Source organism: Megalops cyprinoides, chromosome 3, assembly GCF_013368585.1.
Source record: "Megalops cyprinoides isolate fMegCyp1 chromosome 3, fMegCyp1.pri, whole genome shotgun sequence".
In the NCBI taxonomy this organism is placed as follows: domain Eukaryota; kingdom Metazoa; phylum Chordata; class Actinopteri; order Elopiformes; family Megalopidae; genus Megalops; species Megalops cyprinoides.
Window position 1 is genome coordinate 12,363,958 of NC_050585.1, and position 19,021 is coordinate 12,382,978.

Genomic DNA, 19,021 nt, shown 5'->3' on the forward strand with positions numbered 1-19,021 from the left:
GAAGAGGTCACATTTTTCGGGAGAAACATGTCATTTTAGTGGCGTAACTGAGTCGATGGCAGCCACTCGCGTCTGGGCTTCTCTGGAGTGGTTAAAAAAAGCAGCGCGGTGGTGGAGAACGTGTGGTCTCCATGGCGTGCGGTCAGGAATGGGGAGACTTGGATAAGCGGGGTGAGACGCTGGCTGAATGGAACTGTTGGTCATTTCTTAAATGCGGGCTCCTTGCCGTTGCTATCGAGCCATTGAGGAGTGTGTGCTTAACGGAACAAAGAAAGTTATTATATGTATGGGAAAACCCAAAGTCGGATCTAAGATGAGTGTTGCCTGTGTTGAAAATGCAGTGCTTTGCTCATCCATAAAATTCAGAAGCCCAAAGCTGATTCTGATTGGGGTTCTTTTAGACCTCCGTCCTGCACTGTCCTACATATAAAAGTGTGGTACAGTTGTTCAATCTCTTACATAAATTAAAGGTCCAGCTTACAGTAGTTCTTCTGTGGTTTACAGTATCCTAACTGTAGTAAGTCATAAACACTTTTTCAAAATATTGAGACAGAAATACCATGACTTTGTGGTGTCGGTTTTATTAACTTGTTCTCTTGGACCTGTTATGGTTGTGCTCTCAGCAAAGGTTGAGTGAACACTTTACAAACAGGATCCCTTTTTGTCAACTGAGGTAAAATGTGTGTGGACATATTACACAAGGTGTCTTGGTTGTTGAGCAGGGTTTAGGGAGTCAGTGTTTGATTTGTATGCCTGCAGCAGAAAAGTGTTATTTTAATATGCCCACTAAAGCCCAATTCATGTTGAACTGTTTCGCAGACTGGCAGCGAATGAAATCCGGGGTTGCTGAAGGTCAGTCCCCTAGGAAGGTTTTTTTTTTTTGTGTGTTGCTGACAAGATGGACTGACAGATGCAAACACCAGGTGTTCTCATTCCAAATCGCATTTTTAACAACTCCTATTTCTAAAAGAGACAGGTCAGTCTAGATGATCTGGCCACAGCAGGACACCGTCGACTAAAACCTTCTCCTTCAGATGCACTTACATTGAAACAACAGGCTGATATGTGAATATTACTGTCCTTCTCCTATATGCTGTTAAATAACGGCATGAGGACTGAACGGCTTCAGTTTTTATCTACCTTTCTATGTCCTCTCATTAGTGTTTCCATAAACAGCTCAAATTTTTTCAAAAGAGTCTGGGGACACTTTATCACTCCGATTGCCAAGTTGCCCTTTTAAATGGCCTTTCAGGCTGATTTGCATTCAATTTAGAGTTGTGGGAAATGGTCCAGCTGCAGAGTGCACAGGGAAGGGCCATCTCTGAGGGGAAAAAATCAGTAGCCATCGACCTGAGCACGTCCAAACACTATACACTGTATAGCCACTCAAAAGCTAATTCGTCCAGCAGGATGTTGACAAGAAGTGTAGGGTGTGTTATTGTTATTTTGGAGTGTCACAGCTTGACGGTTTCATGTTTTGTGTTTCAGGCGTGGCTCTTGGCTGAGACAATAAAGATCCCAGCTGCCTCTTGTATTCTAGTCGACAGTGTATTCATGACCAGTGCAGGCACTAGAATGGCAGCTGTCTCCACTTTTCTGTTGATGTTATGTGAAACAAGCGCAGGAAGATGCATGAAAACCAAGTCAACACAGAGTGTCTGATCACTGGCTCACTGAGTGACTGTTAGCTGAACTGTATGTGTCTTTTCGTCTCCCATTGTTTTCCAGATATGTAAAGAATGCTTCTCAGACAGCATTTCCAAGCTGCTCATTTTTACACAGGCCTGTATTTAGGGCCACCACTTGTCTTGTTTTTTGAAAGGATGAATTACGATTTTCAGAATGAGCAATTCTGGTTTGTCTGGGGTTTTTTTTTTTCCATTCCTTTCACTGCATTTACTTTTTTCTTTCCCATATGTCATTTTTCAGCCACTTTCCCCAATTTACTGGACAACAATACTTCCAGACTTTCACAGAGATATATGTTCATATGTTTAATTTCCTGTACAAGTACGGTAAAACATAAGATTGTTTTAACAAAGGTTTATCATTGAGTAGGTTATTGAGTCCAGCTAAGCTCATCATTCTGCTTAGCGTATCAAGAGTGTGTTAAGCACTATGTCAGGTCTTATCCTGAGCACTCCAAGGTTCTCTGCATGCATTGTGAATTCTGGAAAACTATTCAATTTACTCTGAATCTATGAATCTTGCTAAATTATTCCATGTACTCTGAATCTGTGAATTCTGTTAAATTATTCCATTTACTCTGAATCTGTGAATCTTGCTAAATTATTCAATTTACTCTGAATCTATGAATCCTGGAAAATTATTCGATTTACTCTGAATCTATGAGTCCTGGAAAATTATTCCATGTACTCTGAATCTATGAATCTTGCTAAATTATTCCATTTACTCTGAATCTGTGAATCCTGGAAAATTATTCCATGTACTCTGAATCTATGAAATCTGTTAAATTATTCTATGCATTTATCACTTGGTGTCAGTGTGAAATTGAAAATGAAAAATGAGCCAATTTCTGCTTGTGTCCTTTTGTGAAACTACATGGTAAACGCATTATTAGCTCTGTGGAAGGTTGTGCACCAGCCGTAACCTTTTTGCTTGTTTGCATATTTCTGATTTCTTATCCATCTGATCAAAAGTCTGACCATGAGCAGAACTAATAGCCAAGCTCTTTGATTTATCCTTGAATGGAAGCCTGTTGTGCTGTGTGCTCTGTCCAGGGATGCAGATACAGCTTTTGAAGGCTTGTTAGCTCACTTTGGGAGGTTGAAACTTAATCTCTGACTGCTTGTTTTAAGATCTGACAGTTCTGAGAAAATGTGCGAGCAGTATGTGGAACCAAAGCCGGGATGAGGGGAGGATTGCGGTTTGATCCACAGACCATGCATAGTTCTGGGGTGCTGTACTGCTGACCTTTATCGGGAGGGGAGCTGATGACATGAGGAGATGTGCGCTCTTGCTCTTGAGTTCTGACTGCGGTCCAGCCGCCATCTGTGAGCCACCTTCTGAATTTGATTATCTCTCTCGTCGGCGCAAAGCCAGCGCAGCAGTGTCCCCCACCACGCGTCTCTGTATTTAACAATGGATTCCATTTATATAGCGCCTTTCAACGTTCTCAGAGCCCTTTAGAGTGAAAGGGGTGACTCACCTTATCCTCCACTAATGCGTGGCACCCACCTGGGTGATTCACGTCAGCCATTTTCTGCCCAAACACTTACCACACTTACATCAGTTGGGATGGAGAGGGAGAGCTTTATTGTGGCCAGCTACACTGGAGGATGATTACATGGCCATTAGTAATTGCATCAGGACAATAGGGAACCCCCTAGTCTTCTGAGGTAGGTTCCACAGGGCTCCCTAATGAACACTGTGAGTCAGGACCTTGGTTTAGCATATCGCCCTGATAACAATATGCTATAGCACAGTGTCCATATTACTGCACTAGGGCACTGGTCGTCCGCCCGGTCCCAAAGGAGACTGCCCCCCACTGGCTCACTGACATCATTACAAGCAGTCACGTGGCTGTCCCAGGGATCTTGCATCTAAACACTAACCAAGCCTTACCATGGTTGGCTTCACCTGTAAGGCAGGAGAAAGTTTCGGAGTGGTATGGCTGCAGATGACACTGATTTATGGATATAGACTATCCATTATAGTTACCATAAAATACTATGAAACCAGCATAAAGTAGTGATTTGATTTGTTGCTCCTGTTGCAACTAATCAGTCTGTGTCTACCTTGCATCTTTTAGCATGTGACCCCAGAAAAGGGCGCCTCTGTAACACGTGTCCCTCTGAGCCCAGCTCTCTACAGCGCTTTGTAACGAGAGGGTTTCATCTTCCGCTTCTTCTGCCATAATGGAAATGAGAACTTGCTGTGGGTATCTGATGATTGCAAATGGCCTAACAGGCTTTTTGGTGTCATCGCTTCTTAATTAATTTATGCACAGTGTTGTAGCCATGGGGATATTGTGGTTCTTTCGTTTAGTCTCGTGAGGAGAGGCTGTGGCAAGTTACCCTTTTGGGTGTGTGCAGCTGTGTAATGGGCCCTGTAATGTGCAGTCTGTCTTTGCAAGGTGCCTATAGTACATTATATCTGTGTGCTGAGGCCCCTTTTCTTTAGTAACATCTGATGATGAAGACTCTTCTCTTTTTTTTGAAGCACAGGCAGCTGAGCGCTGTGGAGTGAAGTCCTCCTCCCGCCATTGTTAGGGAATTCCAGCGGCTCCTCTCTCTGGAGACCCCCAAAGCTCCCCAGAGCCGTAAATCACACTTTGAAATCACTCGGCTGAAGCTTAAAACCCTGCCAAGCACCATTAATTAAAATGTGACATTTTGAGAAACCACCACTGTGTTCTAAATGAGTCTGCACTGAGCAAGTTTAAAGTGACAAAACGCTTTATCGGGGACCATTTTTAGAGTGCGAGGCTATATTTTGACCACTTCGTAGTGGTCAGCTAAATTCATTGGTGTTTTTACAACAGCAGATTTTCAATGGAAAAATGTGAAGGGTGCGGCCTTAGTAAGCTCCATTGTGTGTTTTACATTGTGAAACTTTTTGGGATCGTGGTCGAAACCTGCTTACTATTTTTGTCGCAGGATTGTTTGGAAACCACGCAGCAAAGCGATTTGATGGAAAGATCAGCGGATCATCTTGAATAAAACGTGGAGATCTGTCACCCTTCAGAAATAGCTACTGCTATGTCCGCTCCCTCCGTGTGGTCTGATGGGAAGGGTTACTGGACACGTCAGATTTAGATTTACAGCTCAGTGTGATGCTTAAAAAGTCTTCAGTCATGTATAAATAGTGTTGCTGTGCCAGCTGGTTTGTTTTTTTTTTCCTTCCACTCCTGTGGCGATCGATGATGCCAGTTGCTAATGAATCCCATCGCTTGTTGCCACTCATTGTATCTGCGTGAGACTAAAGCCCCGGTTGGTGCCAATCGAGTGACTGGCTATCTCATTCATCAGTACGTCTGGGCTGACAGCCAGGGGCAGCTTGTTTTATGGTGAGTAGTTTAACCAAGCAGTGGCTCTGAAGTCGGTCAGGCCTGTGAAGAGTGATCTCACTCACTCGCTCACTTGCGCACTTGCACTCTCCCTCTCTGGCTGTCTCTCCTTCTCTCTGTCTCTCCCTCCCTCCCCTCTCTGTCTGTCCCTGTCTCTGTCTCTCTCTTTCCCTGTCACTGTCTGTCCCTATTTATGCCCCCCCCCCCCTCTCCCCCCCCCCCCCCCCCCCCCAATGATTTGCTCAATAACAAGGCCTTTTAGTAGGGGTGTGTCCCGGATCTTGGTTCACCACAGATACTGTTAGTTTTATGGTGGGAAAAACCAGGCTAAATCATATCAAAATTTGCTATACCTGTGCCTATAAACCAGACTAAAACGCATGTGTCACAACCACCTAACCATTAGTACAGTTTCTTGTTTACAGTGAATTCAACATCTGGTATAATCTGTTTGTTTACCGTTTGCTGCCTGTCTACGATGTAGGTGTGGGCGGAGGCATAAGCAGTCCAAAGTGTGGCTTCACTTTTTTAAAGTTCCAAAATATAATCATTCACAGCGCAAGTTTGTTCCTTGTCTGGGAGATGTACGGTAGTTTTTGTTACTGGTATTGTTACGCAGTGGTAATATTGGTACTGGTTTTGATAAAATCTTAATGATACCATGACCTAATTGTAAAGTATGTCCCCTTGAATTTGCTCTCAAAAGGCCCTTTGAAAATCCAAACCTTGAAGTTTTCCATTTTGCGTTCTTTTTTTTTTTTTGGTTTTTATCTTTTATGTGTTGACTCAAATGGCCAGCTGTAAAATAACCAAATGTCAGGTCATTGATTATTAGTTTCACATTTGTGAGAAATGCTGCTTTATTGGAGTAACATAAGGTTATTTAAAACAAGAGTTGCCTCAACAGACCCAGATTTTGCTTATGGTGGTTATGAATAATAAGTTTCCTGCTTAACTGGAGTTGTGAAACAATAGGATGGCTTGTCACAGCATATTGTTCATTTCAGATCCACTCCCGAGGAAAGTCAAGGTGGTGACAAGGTCATACCTCTGGCTGGTGTGTGTGCATGTTGTTTTTCATGTGGGTTTGTCTCCGTAAGCTGTTACCATGGAGCTGCTGGGTGACTCAGATGTGACAGCAGGCTGGATATCACGGAGGGTCATGTGTTGAGTCTGCCATTAGTCAGAATGTAAAATGCATTTAAACAGATCGTTATCATAACCCCTATCTGTAAAATGCTGCTGTAATGCTCAGAGAACTGGGGGGAAAAACTCTGCCTCAGCTTATTCTTTTTTTCCCCCATAAATTTTTTGCCCTGGTTACTGCTTTGTCCTTGAGTTAATGGGCTCTGCACTGTTTGTATTTTGGTACCGTGGTATGCTGACAAACCCCTGTTTGAATCTCTCCTGATAGCATTTTCCTGTGAAAATTGGTTTCTTTCCCATGAAGCAACATGATACCATTACAGATGCACACCTGCAAGGAGATAAATGCAAATGGATTGCTTTCCCAGAGCCTCAGCCTGAACGTTGGAGTCATGTATGATGTTGTTGGCTGAGGTAATTATGTGTTTATGAGTTTCTGAATCACATCATATCAAAACAATCTCAGTGCTGCCATGCAAGGGAAATTACTTATTTACTGTATGATGTTGCACTTAATGCCCATAGCACACACAGACTCAGTTTGTGACCGTTGCTTTAAAAGGTACATTCTTTTTCCATGTGTATATGGTGCCTTGTAAAAGTTTGTGCAGTTGTATATACAATGTGGATATATACATCTCCTGCAAATGTTATAATCAGATTTCATAGTCACAGAATTGGGTGTTTTCTCTGCTTCCAACTGGGGTGTTTAAAGCCCTCTGTACATGAATTGTATACTCGACCAAAGCCCATTATTAGGTTGAGCTTTATCCTACTCAGGGTGTGGACTTGCGTGCCCTCGGAATTGAGATTCACTGTAGTGATTGATCATCCACGCAGAGTTTAGAATGCCTGAGGTGTTGTAGCATCTCTATATGGAGTGGAGCGGTTGAAAGCCCATATGTGGGAGTGCTTTCAATGTGCACGCTATATCTGTATGAAGCGTGCTCCTGCTGCCACGGAACCTTCCAGACTGATACTCCCTACAGCACCTTTAGGATTAAGTAACAAATGCCAGGGTTTCCAGATTTTAAAATGTTTGTGACTTTGATATGTAATAAAAGACATCCACTTTGCAGAACTGTGAATATTGTGGCCTCGTTGATGTGATTACGTGATTTAGAAAATCTCGTGTGGCAAGGATTTCGATCACCAGAGGACAGCCGATGCAAATCTGTTTGCAATGACAGATACGCTTACAGTTTCTGTGCCGTTCTCTGTGCAGGCATGACTGGGAGGTCATGGTGTGTGAGAGGCTGGGCAGTAAGCTGCCCACTCGTTACCAAATTGACAGAAAAGGTCAGTCTTTTCAGGGGTAGGCCGGGAAAGCCCCCAGAGAGTTCTTACTGTGCCCTCTCCCACTGCGCCGTCCTGTCTGAGGCTGTCATTTCTGGGAAGCTGTTTTGTGACATAAAGAGGGCTTCCTGCAGGGATCCAGGACAGTCAGTTGTTTGCATCTTGTTTTTGACATTAACTTCTTTTCCGGAGAGAAAAAGTACTCTTTACCTGCCTCTGCCCCCAGACAGCGGCAGCACCTCTGGTAAAGCTTTGGTGTGTCACATGGTCCGCGTTTCCTGACTTTTAAGTGAAAGGCAAAGTTTTAAGGCAAAAAAAAAATAAAGAGCACCTGTGCACTGGGCTGTGTTTGAGAGCTATGCCAGACTTTATAATGAATAAATGCCTGCCTTCAGGACACTTTGGCTCCATCAGGTATTTCACCAAGGGATGTGGCTGTGACTGCGTGAAGTTACATGCCCAGAGGTTAGAGCCAGATGCACACAAGACTGGAGACTGAGCCAAAGACGGATGGCAGATGAAAATCAATTGGGTTTTTAGGGACCTAAATCGCTACCCATCCTGAATACTGGAACGTCTCCTAATGCTGACATTCAAGTATGTTATATAAATATATAAATAAACGTTTGTAAAGGGCTTACATGTTAATCCAGGATAATTCCTGTAGTGGTCCCTTAATAAATTCCTAAAGAAGAAATGGCATAATCCACTGGTGGTAAGAACATTTTGGTAATGGGGAATATGTTGTCATCCCTATTATTGAAAACGGCAGGAATGCTATTTTAACAACTCTCAGCTCCCAACAATCATAGCAGTGCTACCCAGAAGCAGATGTCAAGTCTGACTCGGAAAGCCAGAGGAGTGGTGCACGGATTGTAAATCGAGCCACTGTATGTTGAAGTGCACAGCTATAAAGTAAGTGAGACTTGCACTTTCCCCCGGGGGCCATTTCCAGTTCCTTGCCGTCAGACTTCCCCAGGGTTTGGACTGTCTGCTGCATGTGTGCTGGGGGTGTGGACGGTGTCTTTGACGCGACCTTAAAATTTCACGAGACCGTTTTCACGCGATGGGAGGGGAGCCGGGTGCCTGTCGTGTCCCAGCATTCCCCTGGCCCATGGCGGATGCTGCGAGTGGCGCTGAAATCGGTGAGACGCCCGCCTGACAGAACAGCGGTCAGGTGTTTAAATGGCACGTCACATGAGTCCGCCATACAGAGGGCATCCTGGGTCCTTTGGAATGGCATCAGCCCACTTTCAGGGGGGGGAGTAGTGGAATCTGCCTGTAAGCATGGTGCTCTGCGTGCGACTGCTTCTCTGCCTTTCCGGCCCTAACGTGTTTGAGCCACACGTGATCACCGCTGCCTTGATAATTCCCTGCAGAGAGGCAGGCGGCTGAGACAGACGCTCTCCCTTCCTGCTGCTGGGTCTGTCCGGGTAACATTCTTCTGTTCCAGAAGGCAGGGCTTGACCACGGGGTTTCTAATTAAGACATTCCACACACTTGCAGGATGTCATAGGAATGAGTCTTATGCGTGCCGCGTGAGTGATGTGATCCTGTTCATTCAGCACAGTGTGCTCCCGGCGCATTGGCATCGGCTCCTATTTTACCCTGGTGAGGCTGTCAAACAGACAAGCAGTGAAAAGTTCCCATCATGCAGTCCAGCTGGCAAGCGGTTTACAATCTAATTTAGCTTGGTTTACCATTATTCCGTCAACCCAACTAAGAGAAAGCTTAATAAGAATAACGTGTGACTACTCCACATGTAATCGCTCTTACAGATTGATACAGATAAGTGGCTAATAAACATTATGTAAACTGTGTATGTATATATACATGTGGGTTAATTACACAACCTCATAACGTACTGATTCCTGATTTGGAATCTGCTGGCACACCCCAATGGTGTCATACACATATAAGGTATTAAGGGGAAGCCTGCAGAACTGAGCAAATCCAGTCCAACCAGGTAGCTGGCGGAGCGGAGTGGAATGAAAAGTAAAAGCATGCAGTGTGTAGACAGCTGTGCTTTGATGTTTTCACCATACAAATCACAGCCTGGTACTGCACGTAACTCCACTCTATAGGCAGATTGAACAGGTACCAGGGACACTGAACAGGAACAGGGATAGGACACTGTCTGACATTTTCCGCTCATGCATGCCACTCCTTGTAGTGACATGCATGTTGTTGACTGCTTTCAAACTGCACCTCTCTGGACTCTTAGCCTGTGGCTAAAAGCAATGGCCACAAAGAGTTCATGAAATCGTGGGCTGTTGTGTGTTTATAGTAAACCTTTGTCGCTATGAAAGCTGCCTGTTCTGTGCAAGGTTAAAGGAAACCTTGCCATACTGGTTACTCCACTATTACACAACACCCAGCGAAGGGCACTGTCGTGACTGCTGGATGTGTCACAAAATGTAGTAACAGTTCAGAGTCAGCAAATTATGAATGGGATGTTTTTTTTTTTACTTGACTCTACGCTGTATTTTTCTGTATTTCCCTTGGTGCTTCGTAGTGCTACATTCTAGTTTCTGGAGCATGTGCCTTTGGCTTGGGGTCTGGCTAACTACTTTTTGCCCATTAATGATATTGGGATGGCAGGTGTGTCATCCGCCAAGTCATAGGTTGGTGGGGCCTCGTACCTTATACAGTCATGCCCTTTTTGAGATACCGTACACATTATATGTTGAATCATTATTCAGCATGACAGCAACCAATGTGTAATAATCATTTACTGCCATATTACAAAGATCTATGATTACAGGAATCAATGCAGTAAAATATAGTCACAACCTTTGGACTGCAATGCAGGACACGCCCAGACACAGACAGTCAGGTTTGTGATCAGCTCCATTATGACGTCATCCTTTCATATATCAGCCTAATCTTATGAAAGTCCTTGTAATCTTCTGTGTCCTTCAGTACTAAGTGTACCTGCAATCATCCGGAACCACTCAATGTAAAAGTCCACTGCTGCGGTACTTCTGCCACCGGCTTGTTGCTGAAGCTTAAGTGTGGGCGTTTGGTGTGCAGGTTCCTGTCTCGTTCTGCGCCATTAAATCCTGTCAGGGCAGATCTGTTTAATTGTGGCTGGAAGCTTACAGTCTGAGGGCGTGAAGAATCTCAGGTCATCTTTGTCACTCACAAATGAATGGACCTTTGAATATTTTGAAAAATATAGAAACAGCCTGCATCTGCTAGTGAGTGAAAGAGGCTAGGCCAGCAAGCGATAGACACTAAGTGAAACAGGCTTGGCTGGCTTGCAAAAGAGGCGAGGCTGGCGAGTGTAAAAGGCCTGGCTAATGAGTGAAGGAGGCTGCGCTGGTGAGCGAATCACATGTACCTCCTGAGTCATGAATGTCATAAATGCACCTTACAGTTTGAAAGACGTGAAGAGTGAGGCATTTGCGATGAAAAAAGATATTGGTATCTTAGTAAAAAAAAAAATAATAAAATCCTCTACAGTACATATCTCTTCCTATTTTCTAGCAAGTGCTAGACATTACACAAGCGATAATTCAGCCAAACATGTGCATGTGCCTACGCATGCCCTGGGAGAGATTTTGTGAAATGTGTGGTCGCAACACCGCGGTGGACGTCGAGACAGAGACGGGCGCCCAGGGGGGCGCTGTCATCGCCACACCAGATGACAGCTCAGTTTAGAGGAGGGCAATTTTTTTTTTTTAAAGTCATTCTTGCAGACTGACCACCCAGAGTGTACCCCACAGCACATTTGCACTTGTGGCTCAAGTTTTCGGCATGATTCAACAAGGGTGGAAAAGTCAGAAGTGATTCTGAGTGTATTAAATACACAAAATAAGTTCTGGTGAGTTTATGGATGAGGATCAGAGGGATTTCGTATATCTAGCTTCATAGTCATCTATCATTTATGTCACTTTTATTATGTCTCTTTAATTTAGTGCAAAGAACAAAACTGGGTTCTGATATGCTAAAGAAAATTAATTACACTGACAGAATGCTGCTTAGAAAATGGTCAGACACATGTCCATTTTAGCCCTGAATCTGTTTTACTACAACAGTTTTTCACGATGTTTCAGTGCAGATATGATAGCTAATCTTCTTTTGTGAAGCAGTTCTGATATTCTTGACTTCAAACGAAGTGTCACTTTCTGTGGTGCAGTGGCCAAGAAGGTTCTAGTGCTTGGCCTGGAAGGTTAAAAATATTTCTCCACAGCTTTTGAATGTAAATTGGTAAAATTGTTTTTCAGGCCTTTGGTGTTTTTAATGAAAATGGAGCACTTGTTAGTCTGGAAGAAAATGTCACCTATAAGCAGTTGATTGGGATGTGTGATGCATGTTACACAAGGAGCTGCAGTGGTGTGGTTGCGGTACTGAAATGAGGTTAAAAGCGTGGTAACGATGGGGTCGATCCAGTTTCAATTTTAACAAAGGCAGGAACTTCCTTTTCTTTACCAGAGACCCCCCCCCCCCTTCAGATCACAGCAGGATCCTGCACTGATATCTGTCCCCCATCACTCTTTCACTTTCTCTTTTTCACACTCTCCCCTCCCCTCTCTCTCTCTCTCTACCTCTTTATCGCATCTCAAGGTGTCAACCATTAATTTTTCTCTCTTTTGTCCTTTCTTTCTTTCACTCTTTCTCTCTCTACGTACTTCCCTTCCCCTCCCATGTCTTTCTGTCTCTCCCACAGAACCCACCCACACACACACCCACACACACACACACACACACACACACACACACATACACACACATACACACACATACACACACACACACACACACTCTTTCTCTCTCTCACACTTTCTGTTTTGTCAGCTCAGCACAACAGCTCTGGTAATGAGGACAGAAATGCAATGTGACAAGCCGAATTGCATTGTGTGTTACAGGTGCTTAAAAGAGACAGGGCGGGGGAAAGGATTTTGTGACCAATGCCTAAAATAGTCTCATGGACACTCTTTTTAACCGCACCACCCTGCTTTGTATAGCCTACTTGCAAATGGCAGGAACAAATCCGTGCCCAGTCATCGGTACGTAATGCAATTCCTCAGTTGTCTTGAGGCTTCTAAGGCGTGGTGAGGCTCCTCTCCTGTTTGAAACCAAATTCATTTAGACCCTTTCTGCCTTATTTGAACTGTATCATTGATTGACATTTTATCAGCGGTGTTTCTACTGATAGCCCCGCTAGTACTTAAACAGGGCAGAGCCTTCATTTTTCATACACATGTATACAGGTGTCACCAATGGCAAAAGAGTGGACAATTATGCGTTTGCAATGTATTATTCATTATCTTGTAAATGAGTTACTGATAATAAAAATATGTTTAAAATGATTTACTGGGCAGGCCAGTGATAGCAGCTTCTGTACTGCCTGCCTTACATAAGAGGCCGGCCTGGATTAGTGCCTGTGTGTGATTTGATCCAGAGTGACCCTGGTCGCTCTGTAGTCTCTCTCCCCCCCTGTGTCCTCCTGTCCCCTCAGTGCTGTGAGGCAAACAGGTACAGAGGCTCAGAAGTGGTGATTCGAGTTTTGTTTTGAGGCTCGTCCGCGGTTATTTCTCTTCTCCTCTGTCACATTAGATGTAAAGGTTGGGGTGGAAGGCGTCAATGACCAGGCTGTCGATTAGACCTAGAGAAGGCTGGCCAAATGTGGCAACTTGTCTAAATTTTACCAGTTGAGCGCTCTCTTCCTACATTGTGTACTTTGATGTAAAACTGCCGCTTGTCATGTTTTATTTTACCTTTAACTCTAATTGTAAATGTCAATTCCAGTTAAGCCTAGAGGGGGCTTGGAATATGCCTCGTTATCAGAGACTGAGACCCATGGTTTATTTCACCAGAAATCTACAATACATGCCTCTGTCTCTGTTTCTCTACCTGAATTAGAGAGGCATTGCTTTGAGGTTGTTGATAATGTTTAATGGTTCAGTTCAAAACTGTCTTTACAGATGGACTTGCTGCAGTTATGAATCATACGGGGCTCAGTAATTTTGCCTACCAAGCCAAGAAATAATGAGATTCACCAAACCTGGGTGCCAATTTCTCAATGGTATATGACCTCATTGCCCTCTTGTGTGCATCCATGCGTGTGTGTGTGTGTGTTGGCGCTCGGCTCCATGGAGAAGTGTGACCAATGCCTTGACAGTGGTGCTCCTATGGGAACACAAACAAGACGAGCCTCTGAGCCAGAGCTCCAGATCACATGCTGTGTGATTGACACTCCTCCCCTGGCCGAAAATCCGGGGCTGTGTTCCCCTTTTGGAGCTATTGCGCCCCCACTTCAGTCCCAGCTCACAAAAGGGAGAAGCGGCATTCAGCCCTCGCCAGTCTGCACTGAGTACGCTGCCTGGCGCAGAGTCCGCGCGCAGTCACCCCCCCCCTCCCGCAAGTCTGCTTCACGTTGACGCCGGCCCCAGGCTGGCAGAATGCATGGTGCACAAAGGGAACTCCCATTGTTGGGTCTGCAGTGCTGGGACTGGCTGTGGAGTGCACGTACTGCCACTAGAGCTGTGAACGTGTGCTCTCTCCCGGTGCTCTCATCTGCAGCTGCCCAGGTACCAGAACTAGAGGAGATACTGCATCTCTTCTCTCTAAAAAGTACCAGTGGAGAAAACACTCTTTTTTTCTGCTCACTGTTTCAGTGTAAATCTCTACCCCTTGTCATAATTTATCTCATCTTTTACTCTATAGTTATATTTTCAGGTATCTCGTTCTTCAGCAGTGAAAGAAATCATATGCCATATGCCATATGCTTGTTTGCTAATGGCAAAGCAGGAGCTTAAAAAAAACAATGCTCGGAGATATCTCCAAGCGGTTTGTCTAATTTCAGACACTGATATATGCGTGTGTGTGTGTGTGTGTGTGTGTGTGTGTGTGTGTGTGTGTGGGCGTGCATGCGTGGCCTGTGATGTTGGTCTCCGCCTCATTCGTGACCTGTCAGCACACAGGGGCTGTCTGTGTGCACTGTCATGCTCTGTCCAAAATGTCACTCCGTTCAGAATAAGAGCCCAGAGCGTCTGAGACTGCCTTGGCATCCCGTCCTAACACACCCCCCTCCCCGCACTCCCCCCACACATCTCCTGTCTGAGCGCAGACCAGACCTAGACATCACGTGATCACTGCAGCTGTGCCCAAGGATACACGCTGGATCGCAGCAGGCCCAGAGGAGGAGATTCACTGAGCTGATGCAGTCCGCTGTGCAGACTCAGTGATAAAGTCTCTCCTCATGCACTGTGTTTCCAATCTGGATGGACCCTGAAATACACTGAATCGTATGAAGAGTTTTCAGCTTCTCGGGCCTCAGTGCAAAACTACTGTGAAACCGCTTTCGTAGTAACAGTGGTGAGGTACCCAGACCCTCGGTATGCGGGCTGTGATTTTAAATCCCAGATTGGACACCATAGCATACCCATCATACACAATGTATCATACACAATGTTACTGAGCTGTTGTAGCACAAGTAAACTGGTAAATGAGTTGCAGAAACAAATAAAATTGTAAGCATTTCCAGTCGCCCTGGATGGGTGCATCTCCAAAGCTAATCACATGTGTGTGTGTGTATATAAAATGTAATGTTATTATAGCGGTTTTTTTTTGCTCTCAGTTTCAAATTAGCAGAATTGAGGCTGTGAGCTGGAGATGTACCTGACTGAGGCAGCGGTGTAGACCTGGTGCCATGGTGAATTAGCTGGCTGCATGATGTAGGTACTAGGAGACTAGAATATCTCTAATTTGATAATGTGCACTTTCAATGCACTTAAAGTCAGCACACTACAGGGTAAAAGGGAAATCCACCAGTCAGCCTGTGCTACCTGATCCTCTGAGGTGCCCTTTTAAAAATAAGTGCCAATTTGCCTGCCCTTGTTACAGTTTTTGGCGCCGGTTTACCCCCATTTACTTGTCTACAGATTCTGCAGACTAAACATATGTGCTGGTATTCCTCAATATGTAAGTGTTATGTAAGTGTTAGGGTAGTCATGCTCTCCAGATGTATTTAGTTCATACAGTCCACTTCCCATGGTACACACATCATAATGCTTGGGAGATTGCACAGAGGTGCTCAAAAATGAGTGATGCGTGAGGTTTGGGTGGGAGTTTTGACCAGGGTTTTTCGGGTAGGGTGGCACCTGGACGGCAATGACTGCTGCTATTCACTCTGTGTGCTTTTTGGTTTTGGGTTTTGGTTTTCGTTTCAGATTTTACTTTGACTTTCTTCTTGTTAATACTAATATTTGTGATGAAAACAATAAAAACCTTGGTGTGTGTCAATGGCGGGTTGAGCTGGCGGCCTGCGCATGGAGAGGGCAAGGTGGTCAGGGGTAATCACTGTCTTCCCAGCAACACTGCATTACAAACACTGTAGTTTCACACATTCCTACTTGCTGTATGTATTTCACCTAGCCGTAGGTTACAGGTAGGTCAGCTAGCTTAGTTTATTCCTTAGACAAGGTGGTTTCAGAGGTTTTTTTTCTTCCTTAACACAAGTGATAAGAAGGACATGTACACATTAATCTAGAGGCTATTTGACGTTTCTCAACCAACATTTTAATAATGCATAAAATGGAGGTTTTTGGTTCAGTGTGGGAGAAAAAAAACTTCTTTGCCCTGAAAGGACTTCTTGCCTTCCTTTGGCTTCCTGTCGGAGCTAAAAAAAAAAAAAATAATAAAATTGACAGAACTGGGTTGAAGTGATAGTCGGAAGACTCTTTGGTTTTGAGCCACGCACATCAAACCTGAGCAGGCCTGGCCCAGTGCCCGCAGCTGAGCCTAATGCACATCACCAGCCACATTCCTGCCTCTGCGTTTACGCAAACCCCTCTCCACCGATGCCTCAGCTGGTATACAAACTTGTTTGGTCTTGATTCTAGGGAGTGCGGAGGGGAGGGAGGTAAGGCTGTGTGTGTTTGTCCGTGCCACATCTGTGTGCTCCATACCGCCAAGGTCTGGTGCAGGGCGCCCCGTTCACCTCAGAGTATTGCTTCAGTTCAATTGCATCACCAGCTCTTCACAGGCCAGTCTTTCTGATCATGGAAAAATAGTTTTAAGTGTAATTCAGAAATATTTTATGAGTAAGCATACTCATCTCAGTGGAATTTGTCATGTTTGTTACCTTTTTATATAATTTGATTGTGAGAATGCGCTCTGCAGTTGAGTCTTCTGAAACAGAAAAATAGAAATAATAAGCTTCAATAAAGAGTCTTCAAACTGACTTCTAAGGCTTGCTTTTTTTATATCTTTAATTTTATGGTTGGTGTTGTGTTTAGTCTGAATTTATGGGGCAGTAGGGAGGGGAATTTTTTTCCCTTCATCCACAATTCCACAGTCATAAACTACTTGGGTTTATATGTCGGGCACGCATTGGCATTAGTGTAACATGCATTAGTGTAATATAAAAAAAGCTTTTGTTGCATATTTACAGAGTTCTTTTTTTTATCGGGTTCCAGCACAAATTTTGTTGTGCATCACCACAGCCCTGCGGTCTCTGCTGCAGTCACTCTGCCTCCCTGCCCTTGTCGGCAGGATTGTGATTGCACTCTGTCTAATTAAACACTGCCTTCACATCATGCCTGTCATAAAACCGACATCACCGAAGGAGAGGGCTGTGTTTTCTCATGTCTGGCAGTGTTTTATATTTAGCTGTGCTTGTGTTTCTCTGCAGATCGATTGCTCTGCGTCAATACTGGGTGTGTACTGTACGGTTCTCATAATATCGGCGCACATCTATCTGATTAGCTTTTGTCGGTAAATGGGAATATTGTGACAATCACGATTACGCTGCCACCGTTCATCTGGATTTCTTGTCCTTTTTCTTAAATCCTTTGCAGCTCAGAACTTAAATAAACGGTGCCCCTCACTCAATTGATCGCACTGCTGTAATTCAACACAAAAGCCAATTATGTTACGCAACTGCATATATTTATATCTATACCTATTCATTCGCCAGATGCTCTTATCCAGATTGACTTACAGAAATTGCATTAAATAGGGTTTGGCATGAAGCTGTGCACTTACTGACTCATTAGTGCTGTACTTGTAACATAGTGCTGTTGTGGGGAAAAAAGCAACTGGTTCCAGTCACAGGAAGAGTTTGCTTGCGAGCGTAATGGGGTGTTTTCCTCCCGGCTTTCAGAAACTGGCGGCTGAGTGTCAGAGCGCGGGCTACAGCGGCACCCTGATCCCCTACAAGTGCGACCTGTCCAACGAGGAGGAGATCCTGTCCATGTTCTCCGCCATCAAGACCCTGCACCAGGGCGTGGACGTGTGCATCAACAACGCCGGCCTCGCCCGCGCCGAGTCCCTGCTGAGCGGCAGGACGGACGGCTGGAGGAACATGATCGACGTGAGTGTGCGCCACCCCCCCCCGGGCCCCGTATGCTGCATCTCTGCTTGGGAAACACACACTGGTTTGGAGGGAGGCTGAGATTTGAGCTCCTGCTCCCTCCTCGCTTTCAGAGACTGGCATTTTTCTGAAACAGGTGTCGGATTAGGACTGTGATTCAGAGGGTCTTAGCGCTCCCTGTGATTTCCTCTTCTCGCCCAAGCCATGCTGTACTCATGTCAAATCTGCACAGAGGGATTCTCTCCCTTTCAGTTTCAGTTCAGTTAGTTTGCTTGGTAGGTGAGCTTAACCACAGCGACTTGTATATTTAACTCTTTTTATAGTAGCCAATCGTACTGCTGGAGATTCACTGAGGCTCGGTCTCGGTTAAGCACCCTGCCCAAGGGTACAACAGCAGTGCCCTACCAGGGAGTCGAACCGTCAACCTTTGGAGCAGGAGTCCGGCTCGTTATCACTATGCACATGGCTGCCGCTGCCAGTCGGCGCACCTGTGTGCGATCTCTCTGCAGTATGTAGGGCAGCAGCACAGAAAAGGCTCGTGTCTGTGGAGCTCAGATCAAGGAATTATGGCACAAAGGTATTAAAGGGCCTGATATCTTCAGCCACTTAGTTTAACAGCCTGGAAGCCAGCGCTCCCCACCCTGCCCGCATCTGCTCTGGCGTGGCTGATTAAACATCCCTAATTCAGCCAGGTCTTTGAGGGGAGTGGGTGCACCTCGCAGGCCTGTCCGCGCTCTGGGCCGGGGTCCTGCCGCGCTGGCGTGATAACGAGCGCTCTTCCCAGGGCGAGGGATGCGGATTACGGCAGCCCTCACCCGGTGGCCTTTGGCTCTTGCTGGGCTTTGCCCATCTGCCACTGTCCTGTTACACAAGCGTGTTAGCGTTCTTACATGCCCGGCTTTGCGCAGCACAGAGCACGCTCCACAGAGCACGCTCCAGCCACGCCCCACCCCCACTGAGGGTCAGCGTGAGATAGACTGACCTGGCTGACCAGGCTGCTGTCACTCATAGTCAAACATGGTTGCCCGCATGAAACCGTCATCTGTTGGAGTTTTCTTTTTTTTTTTCTCTTCAGTTCAGATATTGAAGTCACTCTTTTAAAAACAAAAAAAAGGGATGTCTGCGATACAGTGGTAGCATTGAATAAAACAAATTAATCGAAGTAGTCAAGTTTTAAAAAGGGTAAGAAGGCGCAGTGAAAATGAGATTGTGTTGTACTAAAACCCTAA

The 19,021-nt window shown here is 45.1% G+C and overlaps 1 protein-coding gene across 1 annotated transcript in view; it reads left to right on the forward strand.

Annotated features, from left to right (window-relative positions):
• dhrs11a (dehydrogenase/reductase (SDR family) member 11a) overlaps window positions 1-19,021 on the forward strand; it is a 31,967-nt gene that overhangs the window by 5,579 nt on the left and 7,367 nt on the right. Inside the window, exon 2 of the mRNA XM_036524084.1 lies at window positions 17,583-17,792. Within this exon, the coding sequence (XP_036379977.1) occupies window positions 17,583-17,792 (210 nt within the window). The remainder of the gene's footprint in view (window positions 1-17,582; window positions 17,793-19,021) is intronic.